General features: G+C 42.9%; 1 protein-coding gene across 1 annotated transcript; it reads left to right on the top strand.

The window, feature by feature from the left end:
* Positions 1-11: 11 nt before the first annotated feature.
* Ndufb1 (NADH:ubiquinone oxidoreductase subunit B1) lies at positions 12-8982 on the top strand. The gene is made up of 2 exons (XM_051150737.1): positions 12-178; positions 8810-8982. Exon 2 carries the CDS (start codon positions 8815-8817, stop codon positions 8980-8982), a length of 168 nt encoding a protein of 55 aa, XP_051006694.1. The 5' UTR covers positions 12-178; positions 8810-8814.
* Positions 8983-17370: the final 8388 nt, after the last annotated feature.

Below are 17370 nucleotides of genomic sequence, written 5' to 3'. Positions count from 1 at the left end.
ACTCACTTGTCAGGCGAGAGAGGAAAGAGGCGTTGATTCGACGTCACCGCCCCTGTCCCGAGGGCTGGCGCTGCGAGTGGCAGCTCCTGAGGTCACGGCTTCCGCCGGCGCCAGTGGCCCAGCTCCCTGCCGCTGCCCTTGGTTGTGGGGTCGCGCTTGGCTTGGCACCAGGCTGCAGGTGGGTCTGGGGACGTGGGCGCCATCTGTCGCAGTGGTGCGGGTGGGAGGGTTCTGGGGAAGGCTCATGGGGAAGGGAAGCCAGGGTCGCCTTCCGGTGATCACTACGCGCCCTGCCCGCTCCATACCTTTTACAAAGGGTACGCTGATCCCGGCTTAAACCAAAGTCTTCGGGACGACCCTACTGGCTCGCCCTTGCGGGACTGGGGAGGGCACTGGAGGATCCCACAGCACGGAACGCGGCTCACACTCACAAACAGCGCACATTCGCCCAGGCCCAGACGTGTCTCCTCACCCAACTTCGCTCTGGTAAATAGGAAACCCGCACTTAACTCATTTGCCCTTTAAAAACATGGCTTTATGCTTGGTTTCCAGCACGTGTATGTCACAATCTCAGGTTCCATTGCTCCATGCATTCAGTTCTGTTTTCCATGGTTTAGGTGACACTTTGTGAGTAGTACTTATAACGTACTGTGGGGTCCAGTTAGACACAAGGTGACTCACCAAAATAAGACTCACACCAGTCTGTTTTCTTTTTGGAAGGAGAAAGAAAACTGTGTTAAAGAAAAATGTTAGAAAAAATTGTGGATTTTTTTTTTTTTTGGTTGCTTTTTTGTTTTTAAGAAAACACAAGCTGAGTTTGGTAGTAAATACTTTTAATCCCAGTGCCCAGAGGCACTGGCATCTCTCTTGAGTTTGAGACTAGATTTCAAGACTTGCTTTGTGTACATTCTGAGTTGTAAGCTACAGAGTGAGGCTCTGCCCCCACCACAGAAAAGTAGTCGTAGAGTTATTTGTAGTGTACATACAAGAGACAGTAGAACGCAAGAGCTTAAGCCATATCAGGATAAAGATTGTACTGCACTAATCCTGACTCTTTTAACTTGCTTGTAATTTAAAGCAAGGTACTTTGCTATGACTGAACTTGGATTTCTTCATCTGAAGAAAAAAAAAATGCCCACTGCATTGAGACCTTGTCACTTAACAAACCTGCATTGCTGTGGCGAGGACTGTATGTTAGTGATTATGCAGAAACACATTTTCCAAGTGGCACACTTCTGTAATTCCAACTGCGTGTGAGGATGAGGCAGGGGGATAGTAAGTTTGAAGCCAGCCTGAGCAGCATAGTAAGACTGTCTCTAAGAAGGGAAGAATCCTAAGAGGATTTGGGTCTTGTTAGAAGGTTGCTATAAAATTTGGATCACTTTAATATTAAAAGATAAGCGACTGAGGCAGAGTGTGTATCTCTGTGCCCAGCATGTGCTTTACAAAGCTAAGTGGAACCCCTAGCATCTTCTCTCTCTCCCTCAACTCTCGCTCTCCTCTCCCCAAGAGAGGAAAAGACAAGTGACTCCTTAAAGCCCTAACGTGAAACTCAAGTTTCTTTTCTTTCTTTCTCTTTTAGTTAGTTTGTTTGTTTTTTCCTTTGGGACAAGGTGTCTCTGCGTAGCTCTGGCTGTCCTGGAACTCTGTAGACCAGGATGGTCTGGAACTCACAGAGACGCCTCTGCTTCTGCCTCTGGGATTAAAGTCACCTCACCCAGCCTCCCAGTTCTTCCTCTTTCTCCTCATTCTTCCTCTTCTTCTTCCTCTTCCCCTTACTATAGCATCAGACAGTGGTACACAGGGGAGACAGAGGAGGGCAGATCTCTGTGAGTTTGAGGCCAGCCTGATCTCCAGAGCAAGTTGCAGGACAGTTGGGACTACAAAGAGAAATGCTGTCTTGAAAAACAAAATAAAATGCTATAGCTGCTTCAAATTCTGAAATAAAAACACAGTTTTTGCCAGGTATGATGGCGCACACCTTTAATCCCAGCACTGGGGAGGCAGAGGCAGGCGGATCGCTGTGAGTTCAAGGCCAGCCTGGTCTACAAAGTGAGTCCAGGACAGCGTGGGCTACACAGAGAAACCCTGTCTTGAAAAACAAAACAAAACTCAAACACAACAAAACACAGTTCTTATGGACCCTGACAGAGAGAAGGGTTGGCTCAGAGGTTCACAGCGCTTGCTGCTTTTCCAGAGAACCCAGGTTTGGTTCCCAGCACCCATATCGGGTGCTCACAGCTGCAGCTCTGATACCTTTTGCCATCTTGGGCACCTGCACTCATATGCACACACACACACTTTAAAAAGCTGAAAATAATAAAATATTTCCGAAGAGCTAAAAAGAGACTATTAATATGTACTCTCATAAGCACCAGTCAGGAATATATTTCTTTTCTTTCTTTCTTTCTTTTTTTTTTTTTTTTTTTGTTTTTTTGAGACAGGGTTTCTCTGCTGCGACATCTGTCACCCCATTGATCGCCAGGATTGATTCGCCTGATCTGGCTGGCTAGGCGGGTGTCCCCTTCCTCCCTCACCGCTCCACGTGCGTCCCTCCCGAAGCTGCGCGCTCGGTCGAAGAGGACGACCTTCCCTGAATAGAGGAGGACCGGTCTTCGGTCAAGGGTGTATGAGTAGCTGCGCTCCCATGCTAGAACCTCCAAACAAGCTCAGGAATATATATTTCTTAAAGCAGTTAATTGGTCCTGTCCTCTAACTAACATTCTTAGCTTCCCTGAAAACTTCTTAGGCTCGCCTTAGTGAAGTTTGTCCAGGCTCTCACCACCATTGCCTAGACTAGACAAAGATGGCCAAGATCCTCTCACTCTACTTCCTCTTACCCATTTTATTTATTTTTATTATTATTTTGTTTTGTTTTGTTTTGTTTTTTGAGACAGGGTTTCTCTGTTAGCCTTGGCTGTCCTCAACTTGCTTTGTAGACCAGGCTGGCCTTGAACTCACAGTGATCCACCTGCCTCTGCCTCCCAGTGCTGGGATTACAGGTGTGCACCACCATGGCTCTCTTACCCATTTTATGGGAAATCATTGTGACTCATAGAAGTTCAGCTTTTCCCTTCCTGATCACCTACTTGTAAGAAGACATCCACGGTCATAATGTTCACTGCACGGCTCCCTAGGCCTCTTGAATATATTCTGTGCCACTGGTAATATGAGATGCCTTTCTAGGACTTTCATGATGACTGAGTCCAACTATGGATTCTATAAAAGATCCTTTTCTTAGTGCCAATGTTATTATGTCTGGAATCTGTAAGAACTCATATGTGACAAGAGGCCTTCATCTCTTTTCTTCTAAATAGAGGCAGACCAAACCCATCTCTCATAATAACATAGTAATGGCTTGTAGCCTACTGGGGGCTGTGAGCTTATTTTAAGTTGCTCTGAGCTGGGCATCAGCAAGTATTCATTAATACAAAATGATCTCTAACAGTTGTGCAAATGAAGCTAACAACTATTTTTTCTCCTTTTCATTTACTTGTGTGCATCTTCATGCCCCAGCACACTTGCTGGTGCAGAGGTTAGAGGACAATTGTCAAGTTGTCAACTCTGCTTCGGTCATGTGGGTCCCAGGAATCAAGCTTGTGTCCTTAGACTTGATGGCTGGTGCCTTTACCTGCTGAGCCATCCTTCTGGGTCTTCAGTTTGTAGTACACACACATTCTCATGAACAGACATTGATCTGTATTTTGCAGTTGAGTGCTTTTAAAGTAACTTATTACCAAAGGTCTTTATCATCTCTATACTTGACTGGGTCAGGTTTACAAAGGTCATCAGTTCACTTGGTGAGCCCTTGATTAACATTTCAATATAAGCGATGCCACTTACTAAAGGCTAAGAGAGCCACTGTCTTAGAGGAAATAAAGTAAGATTGCTTGCACTTACTCTATACCTTCAAGAAGCATTTGTAGCCAAATCAATGGGTGAGTTGTTCCGGAGTTTGTAAGAAGCCATATGTGGCAAGAGCCCCGTAGTCTAATTATCTCTTCTCTTCTGAATAGAACCAGACCAAACCAATCTCTTAGAAAGCTAGTAAGGGCTCTATTATTTCAGCCTCATCCTGGACGTAAGGCCAGATTCCCTAGTTTAAAAAAAAAAAAAAGACTCCCCAGGTGGTTGTGATGTGTGATTAAGGTAGAGAACTCCAGCAGTAGCTAGGCAACAGACTACAACATGAAACTACCACATGGTAAGTTGTAAGAATGTACTCATCATGTGCTGCATCGTGGTTTTCTAGGTCAGTGATGTTCAAACTGGAATTTGCTATGTGGAATATCATATACTATGAACTCTAGTAACTGCAGCATTAAACTTCATGATTATAGTTGTTAATGCCCGGCTAGTGCGGGTGCCAGTTGTTAATGCCCGGCTAGTGCGGGTGCCAGTTGTTAATGCCCGGCTAGTGCTCTGGAGAGGATCCAGGGTAGTTTCTCTGGTGTTGGATTGCAAATGCCCTTCTAGTTTACTTTATCTCTTGGGTGACCAGAGCTTATGCCTCAGGCCACTGATCAGGATTGAAAGAAGAAAAAGGAAAGAAAGGGAAAAAGAGCCCAAGGTTTCTTCTCTAGGGACTGGCTGTACTGCGGCTGAGGAGAACTTAAACTGACCACCTTTTTTCCTATGGCTGAGGCTGTAAAAGCAGCTTCTGGCTAGAAACTGCACGGGGTCGTAAAAGGAGGCTCTTTGAGCTGTAGATAGGCCTCTTTGCGGAGATCTCCATTAAGTTGATGTAAACTTAGACTTATCAGCCATAGAAGGCTGATGCCCCTGAGTCTGCTAACTTAATTTGCTAATCTATAGAGAAATAAGAAGTAAGAGAGAGAGATAGAAAATAAACCACTCCCACACATACGTTCAAGAGAAGAGGACCAGGAGAAAAGGTGGATGAAGTCAGCCGGTTTAACTTCAACTGAAGTTAAGCTGCTCAATCTTTTCTCCTCTGTTCTCCCTCATTTTCTCCTCTATTCTCCTTCATTTTCTCCTCTGTTCTCCTTCATTTTCTCCTTTGTTCCCCTTCACTTCTCTCTCGTTCTTCTTCCTTTTCTCCTTTTCCTCTGCTCACATTTATTGTAGCCCATATATATACTTCTGAGAATAGGGAATTACCTCATAGTCAGAAGAGTACAATTAATCACAAAAGCAGATGAATTCTAAAATACAACAGATTAAATGGTTTAAATCTAAACACTTCTTATCTATGTATCCATTATGTAAGTTCATGGTGAGTTTAAAATGAGGAAGGTTGGCAGGGTCTAAGGTTAATAGGGTCTGAAACTTACAAGAGTATACAACTTATCAGTTAGGACGGACCTGACTATATATTATCCAGCTATCTCTTAGTTTATTATGAGCTCAGGACAATAATTTTGTCTGTCTTTCATTCTAAGAAACAGAGTAAATTCAGACATCTCTAGGTAACATCATTCCATATAGGTTCACATGGAGTTTAAACACATTTGGCTATATTTATGGTCAAATACCAGGATTCGTGGTGCCATCTGCGGTGAAGGCTTATCTGAAGCCACAAATCTGCTGGTAGGCTATCCTAAGTGAGGCATCTGGACGTCCACAAAGGTATTTATTGCAGCTATAAACTAACTTTAACTTTTAAAACTATTTGAGCCAAATCAGGAATTCCATAATCAGGGATCAATTCATCTGGATAACAAAAAGTACATCTTCAATAAGAATCTCTAGGAAGTTTGCTCAATCAGAGCTGGTCAGTACCCAAAAAATAACAATTCACATCAATGCCAGATGTATTTATTTTTGGTTTTTCGAGACAGGGTTTCTCTGTGTAATCTTGGCTATCCTGGACTCGCTTTGTAGACCGGGCTGGCCATGAATGTAGTCCTGGCTGTCCTGGACTCACTTTGTAGACCAAGCTGGCCTTAGACTCACAGTGATTCACCTGCCTCTGCCTCCCTGGGTGCTGGGATTAAAGGCATGCGCCACCATGCCCGGCTCTAATGCCAGATTTCAGAGAGATACAGCAGTACACAATTGACAGGGTAGTCAGAGGTTGGGAGCAATTCTGGGGCACATCACGATACAGACTTTGCAAATATTGGATCACCTCCAGAGATCTCTCATGCCTCCTGGACTTTCCCAAATCAATGGCTCCTGACAGCATGTCGGAGACTGGAAGCAGTTTTGGGGTACATCGTGGTATAAGACCTTGCAAACACCAGATCACCTTCTAGACAGCCCACATGCCTAGTGAGCTCCCTGAACAAGGTGGCTCTTGGCAATAGTCTAACACTGGGACTTTTAGGTACTAGGTTCTTAAAATCTGAGAAATAATTAGAATTGTGTTAATATACAGACCCGTATCAGGTAAAGCAAGAATGGAATCGATACAAGCTGAGCACAGATTATGCTAAGCACTCTTGCTGGCAGCACTGTGTTGCGTCTCCTAGGATTGGCAACTGTTCCATGTGATGTATTCATTCACATGTGGATGTGTTTTTGTTTCATCTGTGTATCCAAATCTTAACTGAAAATTGGCAATTCAGTGGTGTTTCTATTGAATTCAGCACACATTTGCAATTTTTTTTTTAATTGATTGCCAGTTCTGTTCTTCCTCATCTGCCTTTTGGAAAGTGTTGAAAGCTAGAAAGTACTTAGGTAATCAGAGATATTAACTCAAGGGGAGGAAGAGTGCCAGGATATAGTAGGCATTGCTTGGAGTGGACATGAATTTGAAGAGCAGCTTGCAATTTATACTTTTTTGTGTTAGGCTTTTGTTTTGTTTAATTATGTTATATGTATGGCTGTTTTGTCTGAATATATGTATGTATATACACCACATTTGAACCTGGTATCCTTGGTAGTGAGAAGTCATGGGATCCTCTGGAACTGAAATTATGCATAGTTGTAAGCTGGTGTGTGTGCTGGGAACAGAACCTACATTCTCTGCAAGAACAAGTACCACTGAGCCATCTCTCCCGCCCCAAGTTAAGCTGTTTCCGTATCCATATAAAATGTGGATAATAAGAGTTACTCCAAGCCGGGCGTGGTGGCGCACGCCTTTACTCCCAGCACTCGGGAGGCAGAGGCAGGCAGATTACTGTGAGTTGGAGGCCAGCCTGGTCTACAAAGTGAGTCCAGGATGGCCAAGGCTACACAGAGAAACCCTGTCTTGAAAAACCAAAAAAAGAAAAAAAGAAAAAAAAAAAGTTACTCCAAAGTCTAGATAGAAATATGATAGCCTAGTATGTAGTATCCATTCTATAAAATTGTTTTCTTTTATAGTCATTTAGTTTTCTGATCTTGTCACATTATGTTCAATTTTGTTTAATCCTTCAAAAGATAATTTTCAATAAATTTCTTTACTCAGAAATTCCACTACTAAGCTGAGTTTGGTTGTGCATGCCTTTAACCCCAGCACTCAGGGAGGCAAGAGGCAGGCAGATCACTGTGAGTTTGAGGCTACCCTGGTCTACAAAGCAAGTCCAGGACAGCCAGGGCTACACAGAGAAACCCTGTCTCAACCCTCCCCCCGCCCCACACACAAATTCCACTACTAGTAAAATATTAAAATTCCATTATGAGGGCCTCTACAAATATTTTACACATGTGAAAGTTCTGAAGCAACACAAAGAGTACAAATGCTCAGTTTTTGTAGGTAAAAAATGTTAAATTCTCCATTTCTTGGCTCTACAGCATATCAAATTACCGGTTAAGTAAGAAATAAGTTTTCATAAATAGTGTAATGCAGTCTGACTTTATTATCTTTATTTGTGTATGTGTGTGCATGTATACAGAGAGGTCAGAGAGTATAACCTGTGGGTTCTGGGAATCAAACTCAGGCTTGGCAGTAAGTGCTTTCATCCAACGAGCCATCACACTGGCCCAAGTACAGGGAATCCTTACACTAACCTTTATCATCTGATCTTGAATTAAGTTGTTTGGTTTTGTAGGGTTTTTTGGGGGGGGTAGTTTTGCTTTGTTTGAGACATTGTTTCTGTTGATCAGACCAGCCTCAAACTCACAGAGATCCTCCTGCCTCTGCCTCTTGTGCTGGGATTGAAGGTGTGCCCTGCCCCCCACCACGCTTTCAATTAAAATTTAAATACATTCTGATACCAACATACCTAAAGAGGCTTATGCTTTTAACATGTCTCATGTCCATAGCTATCTTCCTATATCTGATGCAATTTAAAAGATGACTTATTTTAAGCCAGGTGTGGTAGTTTACACCTGTGATCTCAGCACTAGGAGGCAGTCTGGAGCATCTTTTGGAGGTTCAAGGTCATCATCTACACAGTAGGTTCCAGAATATAACTATAGCAAGATTGAGCCTGTTTAAAAAAGTTCTCCAAACCAAATCAAAGGGTAATTATTTGTTAACATGTTAATTGTACATATTAATGGCATCCTCGTTCAAATAACATACATTGATTACATCCACCCTCAGCCCCTCTATGGTGTACTGTTCCCAGCACATAGTCATCCCTGATTGATTAAATAATCAGTATGAAGGAACTGGTGGCAAAGCTATGCTATTATAAATGCAGGTTTATTGGAAGTGGCACAGGAGTGAGAGGAGGAGGGGGAGCACACATTGGGGGTGAGGGAAGAGGGGAAGGAGAGAGGGGAAGGAAGTGGGGAAAGGGCAAAAGGGGCCGTGGAACCAAAATTTCTGGTTTATAGGGTGAGTCTCTGGGAGAGGGGAAGCCCTGTCCCTAGGGAGAGGGCAGACCATGCCAGCCCCGCCCTGCCGCAGGGCCTGTCATTTCAGTATTTCAAGGACTGCTGCATTCTGCATTGCAATTTCTTTTCTGTCTTACAGTCAAGATGAGCTTACTTCAACTTCTCCGTGACCACTGGGTTCATGTACTTGTCCCTATGGGCTTTGCCTTCGGATATTACCTAGACAGGAGGAATGATGAAAAACTAACTGCCTTCCGGAATAAGAGCATGCTATTTCAAAGGTCAGTTCATGGCAGCTCTGCAGAGTTGTGACTCTTTTGTTCCAAAGAAGTGTTTTTTTTCTTTTTTTCTTTTTTCTTTTCCTGAGACAGGGTTGGTTTCTCTGTGTGGCCTTGGCTGTCCTTGACTCACTTTGTAGACCAGGCTGACCTCAAACTCACAGAGATCCACCTGCCTCTGCCTCCAAGTGCTGGGATTAAAGGCCACCACACCTGGCCAGAAGTGTTTTTTTTTTTTGTTTTTTTTTTTTTTGTTTTTGACTCTGACAGTTAATAGTCAAGTGATACTTCAGATTTGTTCTTTAATTGTTGTATGAAACTGTATGATTAACCTCTAGAATGTAAACAGTCTTTAGTTGATGACCTAGCCATTTCAGATCTTTGAAAGTTTCGATTTTTCCTTTTAATGTTTCAGCTAATATATATAAAATAGTGACCTTTTAAATTTTGATTTTTATTTATGTGTGCATTATATGTTTTGTCTGGGTGTTCTTAAAGGCCAGAAGGGGATCAGATCCCCTGGAGCCAGAGTTAGAGGTAGTTGTGAGCTGCTCAGTGTGGCTGCCTTGTATGAAGGCACTCATCGCCTCTACGCCATGTTCCCTCGCCCTCTTATGACTTCTTCATTCATGCACATGTTTGTTCTTCTCATCCCTGTCACTGGGTCCCTTCCTCTCCAAGTAGACTCCCTTCTGTTTTCATGTCCTATGTATTTGAGTCTAGATTTTGCAAATGACAGAAAACATGCAGTTCCATTATTACCCTGTATTGTTGCTCTTTCCCGTGAGGCCTCCCCTCTAGTTCTCCCTTCTAGAAAGACTTAATACTGTATGTTAGTGGGGCAGTGGTGGCGCACACTTGCAATCCCAGCACTAGGCGAGGCACAGGCAGGCAGATCTCTGTGATTTTGAGGCCAGCCTGGTTTACAAAGTGAGTCCAGGACAGCCAAGGCTCTTGAAAATAACAACAAAAGTGTACTTAGTGTAGAAATAAAACTTAAGCCAGGCACCCAGTCCTGTCATGCATCTTCATACATTATCGTATACGTCTTGATACAGCTGACATAGACAGTACTGCAGTTCTTAGGCTGCATCATGGCCGAGAGCTTTATGTTGTGACCCACCATGTGGTTGCTGGGAATTGAACTCAGGATGTGTGCTCTTAACCACTGAGCCATCTCTCCAGCCTGCATTTGCTATGCGTAAAGAGGACCCAGGTTTGGTTCCCAGCACCAACGTGGTGGTTTACAACTGCCTGTAACTCCAGTGCCCTCTTCTGGCCTGGTAGGGCATCTGCACACACATGGTTTGTGAATGTATTGCCCAAGTTGTGAAACCCCCAAAGACCACCAGGAATCAGCTGGGTGCAAATCACACAGAGTCACGTTTATTAGTCAAGCTCAGAGCCTGGACCAACAGCCCCCACATGAGGAGGGAAGATGGCAGCCTCTAGTGTTAGGGGAACAGGGTTTTTAAAGGAAAAAACAGTAGGGAGGTGGGGTTGGTTTCCAAGCCTTGCTGGTACAAGATGGGTCAGAGGAATACAGGAATGTTGTTCATTAAGCTGATTGGCTGGGGGACCAGGGCCGGACCAGAGGGGGCAATTTTTTGTTTGTTTTGGTCACTGTGACCTGTAGCTCTGATTGGTTGGTCCCAGGTTCAGGCTCCTAGGAACACTTGCTAGCTGTATGTTTGTGGCTCTCCCTGGAAATTCCAGTGGGGGAGAGTGTCAGGTGCTCAGGCCATGAATACAAAATGGCATTGGTTTGGTCTCTACATGAAATACTGTAAGGCATGCACATACACGTAAAGTAAAATTTAAATATTTTTAATGGTTTATTTACTGTTTTTGTTTTCCTTCTTTTTTTTCACACAGGGAACTGAGGCCCAATGAAGAAGTTACTTGGAAGTAAAGACTGGTTAAATCAGAATGTTCTCATTTTAAAAGTTATCAAAGAAATAAAAATGTTTATTATTTAATTAGAAGAATGTAAAGTGTGATTCTTTTAAAATTTTTATTGAGGTAACAATTTATATCCTTTTTATATTTTATTGAGGTTACCTTCAAGTATGGGGCACAGTTGACTTTAAAATGGCTACTGAAGCCATGGTGGTGCACACCTGTAATCCTAGCACTCAGGGAGGCAGGGGCAGGTGGGGCTCTCTCTAAGTTCAAGGTCACCCTGGTCTACAAAGGGAGTCCAGGACAGCTAAGGCTAGACAGAGAAACTCTGTTTGGGGGGAAAAAGTGTGTTTGCGGGGGGGGAGGTCACTACTGAGGCCAGGTGTAGTGGTATAATCCTGTAATCGTAGCACTTAAGAGGCAGAAGCAAAGCGATTGCTGCAAATGGAACATCAGCTTGATTTACAGTAACTTTTACTCACTTTACTGCCTTGCTTACCTAGGCCTAATCTTGGAAGCTTCTAGCCTCTGTACAATCTAACCTAGGCCTAGAATGTTTTCAACCTCTGAGACTTACTGCTGAATAAGGTCCCCTTTTTAGTTCTTTCTGAACTCTTTTTTTTTTTTTTTTTTTTTTTTCCTTTTGGTTTTTCGAGACAGGGTTTCTCTGTATAGCCTTGGCCATCCTGGACTCACTTTGTAGACCAGGCTGGCCTAGAACTCACAGTGATCCGCCTGCCTCTGCCTCCTGAGTGCTGGGATTAAAGGCGTGCGCCACCATGCCTGGCTTTTTTTTTTTTTTGGTTTTTCGAGACAGAAGGTTTCTGTTTCTTTCTGAACTCTGGCTGGCTGGTTCAACTCAGTTGTTCTGGCTCAAACACCTCTCCAAGCTGACTTATTTAAAACTGGCCTCTCTTAGCTTCTGACTGAATTGTTTGGCTTGGCCTTTAACTCTAGCAATCTGTTCTGATCTTCTGGCTCCTTCTCGTTCTCTGGCTCGTTCTGTCTTCACCTGTGTGTAGCTTGTTCTCTCTTCAACCTCTCTCTGTAAAACTTTGCAGGTAAAAAGTCTCTGAATTTCAAGAACTGAGCTGCCACAGACTCAATTCCACTGCACTACCTTTCAACTCCCTGACACAATCAAACTGCCTGAGCAGAAGTGACTAGAACTTAGAGAGCTGTCTCCTGAGTGCTGGGATTACAGGCATGTACCACCATGCCTGGATCTAAGCTTCCTTACCTGAACCTTGCTCTATACCAGGCTGGCCTTGAACTCAGAGATGTGCTTGACTTCTGTCTCCTGGGATTAAAGATGTGTCTGTATTCCATTCAGATCACACAGACCTAGGTCTTTGGATGTGCTTTCTTGCCAGAGCAGCCTTGTTCTGGATTAAAATTCCTCTATATTGTCTGACCTCAAATACCTTTGATTTTGTTGTTGTTTGTTGAGACAGGGTTTCTCTGGGTAGCCTTGGCTTGTCCTGAGGCCTAGGCTAGCCTTGAACTCACAGCAATCTGCCTGCCTCTTCCTCCCTGAGTGCTGGGATTACCTTGTTATAATCTATGGAAATTTAAGAATGTGTGCTTCCAAGGAACCCTAAAGGACAACACTAGAATTTTGTTTGGTAAAATCATCACTAACAATTAGGGAGCCTTAGATTAGATAATGATTTTCTTTTCTTTCTTTTTCTTTCCTTCTTTTTTATTTTTATTTTTTTATTTTTCCAGAGCTGAGGACCAAACCCAGGGCCTTTCGCTTGCTAGGCAAGCGCTCTACCACTGAGCTAAATCCCCAACCCCTTTATTTTTATTTTTCAAAACAGGGTTCTCTGTGTAACAGTCCTGGCTATGCTGGACTTACTTTGTAAACCAGGCTGCCTTTGAACTCACAGAGATCTGCCTGCCTCTGCCTCTGCCTCTGCCTCTGCTGGGATTAAAGGCATGTGCCACAATGCCTGGCAGGCAATGATTTTCTAAATATAGCACTCAGCATTATTATTTTTTTGAAAGATCAGTGAATTGTATTTAATCAAAATTTAAAACTTTTGTTCTTTTTAGGGGTGGAAGTACAGCCCAGACACTAGTAGAGCCTATTCTGGATAGTTCAGGAATTGCCACACAAACCATTGGAGCACCAGTATCAGTGAAATATTAATGATTTATTGAGTGAATGTGTGCCTTAAAATAAGGCTGATGGCAATCAGGGCCACAGAAAGGACTTGGGAGCCTAACTGTGACATGGGCCTGTTTTTTGTTTGTGTTTTGTTTTTGTTGTTGTTTTCAAGACAGGATTTCTCTGTATAACTGAGCCCTGGCTGTCCTGGATTCACTTTGTAAACCATGCTGTCCTTGAACTCACAGAGCTCCAACTGCCTCTGCCTCTGAAGTGCTGGGATTAAAGGCATGCATGCCACGGGCCTGTTTCTAAGGCAGGCCTTTTATAAGAAAAACCTTAGCCAGGTAACAATCAGGTAATCAAGTGGGAAGCAAGGGGAAGGGAGGGCAGCATTATGTCATTTTGATTAGGTAACACAAGAAGAATCCGTTTTTTTCCCAAGTGCATTATAACCATGTGGCTAGACAAAGCATTTTAAGCTGATTGTCTAGGATATACATTTGGGGACTTTCTAGTTTCCCACTGTTCTGGGAGAAGGGAACATAACAAGGTATTGTGGTTTTGTTTAAGTGGAAAATGTATCATTAACTCAAGCAGAACTTAAGCAAGTACTGAGTTGTAAGTAAAAGGCTGTTCAAGCTCCCAGGCAGGTAGAGCCTGAGAACCTGAACTTAAAATGGGCACTTAAAGCAACTCCCCAGCACTGGGGAGGCAGAGGCAGGCATGTTGCTGTGAGTTCGAGGCCAGCCTGGTCTACAAAGTGAGTCCAGGACAGCCAAGGCTACACAGAGAAACCCTGTCTCAAAAAACAAACAAAAAAATGGACACTTAAAAACAAAATGACTCCTTTTACATGAGGAGCTACAGGTATACCAAGAACTAAAGTAGGTCTCAATGGAGGGGCTATAGAGTTTAAGCAGGTTACAGCATAGTTATTCATCTCACATGGCCTTTTGTGTGTGGATTCCTAAAGCATGCTGTTTTGTGTTATAGATCACTACCACATTTGCCAAATGACCACATCCTCCTTGTCTGGTGTTGTGTGACTTCAGGTAGATGGGGCACTTACTCACCCCAGATGGGCACTAACAACAGGCCAAAGAAAAATTTCCATTCAAGTCTAGCTTGGTGAACGAGTACACTTACTGGGGCGTTACTTACAGGAGCATGGGTGACTCAGAAGCAGCTACGGCACTGAAAAGCCCCCCACCCCCAGCACAGGCAGCAATCACAAGACCCGCATCTTCACAGCTCCCTGTTCAACCCACAGGCAGCCCTGCTGAAGAGTCCTCTCCCCATGGCAACTGTTTATTGCACAAAACCTTGAGGAAAGGCTTGTGGGTCTTGAAAGCTTTGGTGCCTCTGGAGTTTCATGAGCTTCCTTAGCACTGGAGCTTACAAACTTCCCTTTTTTCCCAGGAAGAAATGTTCCACTTCTTTTGAGAAAATACTAACATATGGATGGACCACATTGTTTATCCATATCCATTTACCAGGTGTTGGGTGCTGAGTTGTTTCTACTAATTATTCATAAACACATACATATATACATGTATGTGTATATATATATATATATATATATATATATATATATATATATATATATATATATATATATATATAATGGGTAATTGAAAAATCTGGTCAGAGATGGGACAGAATATTGGCAAGTACAACAAGAACACAGATGGCATATCTGAAGGATCCTAATGACCTAAAATGAGTGAAATGATATCATGGCAGTAAATTAAAAAATTCAAAACTCAGAGCTGGACATGGTGGTGCATGCCTTTAATCTCAGCACTTAGGAGTCAGAGGCAGGTGGATCACTGAGATCAAGGCCACCTGGTCTACAAAGTGAGTCTAGGACAGCCAGGGTGACACAGAGAAACCCTATCTGGAAAAACAAACAAATCTAAATACAAAAAATGTTATAAAAATAGCCAGGCATAGTTTAATCCCAGCGGGAGGCAGAGGCAGGCAGATTGCTGTGAGTTCAACACAGCAAGTCCAGGACAGCCAAACCAAAAAAAAAAAAAAAGTTATAAAAATATTAAGTACAACGTAACAGTTATCCCTCAATAAAACTGTAAAAACAAAAAACAAAACTCTCATGGTATTGTCTACTGGGAGGATTATAAAAGAACACTAGAGAAGTAAGACTTAAAAATATTCCTTTACGGGCAGGAGAGATGGCTCAGAGGTTAAGGGCACTGACTTCTCTTCCAGAGGTCCTGAGTTCAATTCCCAGCAACCACATGGTGGCTCACAACCATCTATATAATGTGATCTGATGCACTCTTCTGGCCTGCAGGTGTACATGCAGGCAGAGCGATGTAAACATGATAATAAATGAATAATAAATCTTAAAAAAAAAAAAAAAAAACTCAGCCGGGCATGGTGGTGCACGCCTTTAAAACCCAGCACTCGGGAGGCAGAGGACGGTGGATCGCTGTGAGTTCGAGGCCAGCCTGGTCTACAAAGCGAGTCCAGGATGGCCAAGGCTACACAGAGAAACCTTGTCTCGAAAAACAAAACAAAACAAAACAAAAAAACCTCCTTACTCTCTTCCTCTCCCTATCTCTCTGTCTCTCTGGGGGGTACCTCCTCCCCTCTTTCCTTCTCTCCCCATGTTCATACAATAATACCTCTCCATCTAATAAAAAATTAATAAATAATAATACTCCTTTAGCCGGGTGTGGTGGCACATGCCGTTAGTCCCAGCACTCAGGAGGCAGAGGCAGGTAGATTGCTGTGAGTTTGAGGCCAATCTGGTCTACAAAGTGAGTCCAGGACAGCTAAGGCTACACAGAGAGGCTCTGTCTTGAAAAACCAAAACAAACATATGTGGGAAAGATTAAGCTTTGTCACAGGTGGAAGCAGTCTTGGCGGGCTTTACCCTTGGGGCACCCCATGAATACCTTGTGACAGACTGAGTGGAGTCATCCTGGGCCTCGAATTCAGGAAGAGGACCTGGGAACCCCAACTGGGCTATTGTTTTTCTAATTGATCCTCAACGGGAGAAGGAGACCGCCCTTCCCATGTGACTCAGGCAGGTGGGGAGAAGAGAACAACAAGTTCAGCCCGGGCTTGAGCACGTGGGGGAGCAGCGGACCGGCTGGACCAACACATGGGCCAGAGAGACACCTAAGGACCCATCCCATGGAACGGACACCGGAAGGTTCACTCTTTTGTCCCTTTAACCTTTTTCCCTTCTTGTGTAAGCTAGTTGGGTTGTATAATAAAGTTTAATTATTAAGAAACAGAGCCAACATCTGGCGCCCAACATGGGGCCCGATGGGTTCTGCTTTCCCTAATGGTATGAAAAAAGATTCTGTATTAGAAGGTATAGAAATGCTGTTTCAGGGTATCAACAAAGTTGCAACTGCTGTTGCAAAACTTTTTTCTACATTATACTTAGAGGGAATACTCTGTTTTTTTCATTGTCCTTTTATTACAATATTTCATGCTTAAAAGAATTAAAAGAAAGGCTAATGACATAAAAAAGCCGGAAGGGTCAGTAAGTTCTATTCTTTTGGAAAAGATTGCAGATTTGACTGGACAGATGGAAAGGCTGAGAAAAAAAAAAAATGAAGAGATGAAAAAACAGAAAAAAATTTTGGTAATTGGTAGTGATGACAAACAAAAAATAGAGAGAACGAAAAGCCAAAAAACAAAACAAAACAAAAAAAAAAAAAAAAAACCCAGAAGAGTCAATAAGCTCTATCCTTTTAGAAAAAATTACTGACTTGACTGAACAAATGGGCAAAAAAAAAAAAAAAAAAAAAAAAAAAAAAAAAAAAAAAAAAACCTGGAAGGGCTGGAAAAGCAGAAAGCACCTTTGGTTAAAAAGGGTGGAGCAGGTCAGAAACCAGAGGCAAAGGAAGCCAGACCAACCAAAAGGTCTTTAAAAGTAAATGTCCCAGTGGAGGACACCTCCACAGTCGCCCAAACACCTTCAGCTTTCCCAGTCACTGTAAGACATGTGCCTGAACAAAATGGTGCTGAGGGTTATGACAAAATGGCAAAATGGCCTGGCGTCCTGTAGACATGATGGATTTAAAACATTTTAAAGAATCCGTCGTCAAATATGGTATACACTCTATCTTCGTTAAACAAATGTTAAACAGCTAGGCCACTCAGAATAGAACTTGTTCCCCAAGATTGGAAAAATTTAGTTTCAGCAGTATTAAAAGCAACACAACAGTTACAGTGGTTATCATGGTGGCGAACAGAGGCTATAAAAATAGAACAAAAAAATACGACACAGGAAATAAATATTAATAGAGATCAATTGCTTGGTAAAAGACAATATACTAACATTAGAGAACAAATTCAAGCTAAAGTAGAGTGATTTAACAATGTCATAAGACAGCCTTGAGAGCTTGAAAACTGGTAGAAAAA

The sequence above is a fragment of the Acomys russatus genome, chromosome 1 (assembly GCF_903995435.1).
Source record: "Acomys russatus chromosome 1, mAcoRus1.1, whole genome shotgun sequence".
Classification (NCBI taxonomy): domain Eukaryota; kingdom Metazoa; phylum Chordata; class Mammalia; order Rodentia; family Muridae; genus Acomys; species Acomys russatus.
The sequence above is the reverse complement of the archived record's forward strand: the minus strand, read 5'-3'. Positions and strand labels throughout refer to the sequence as shown.

Excerpts from the sequence above, each read along its gene's own strand:
- Ndufb1 (XM_051150737.1), top strand. The coding sequence starts at position 8,815 with ATGAGCTTACTTCAACTTCTCCGTGACCACTGGGTTCATGTACTTGTC.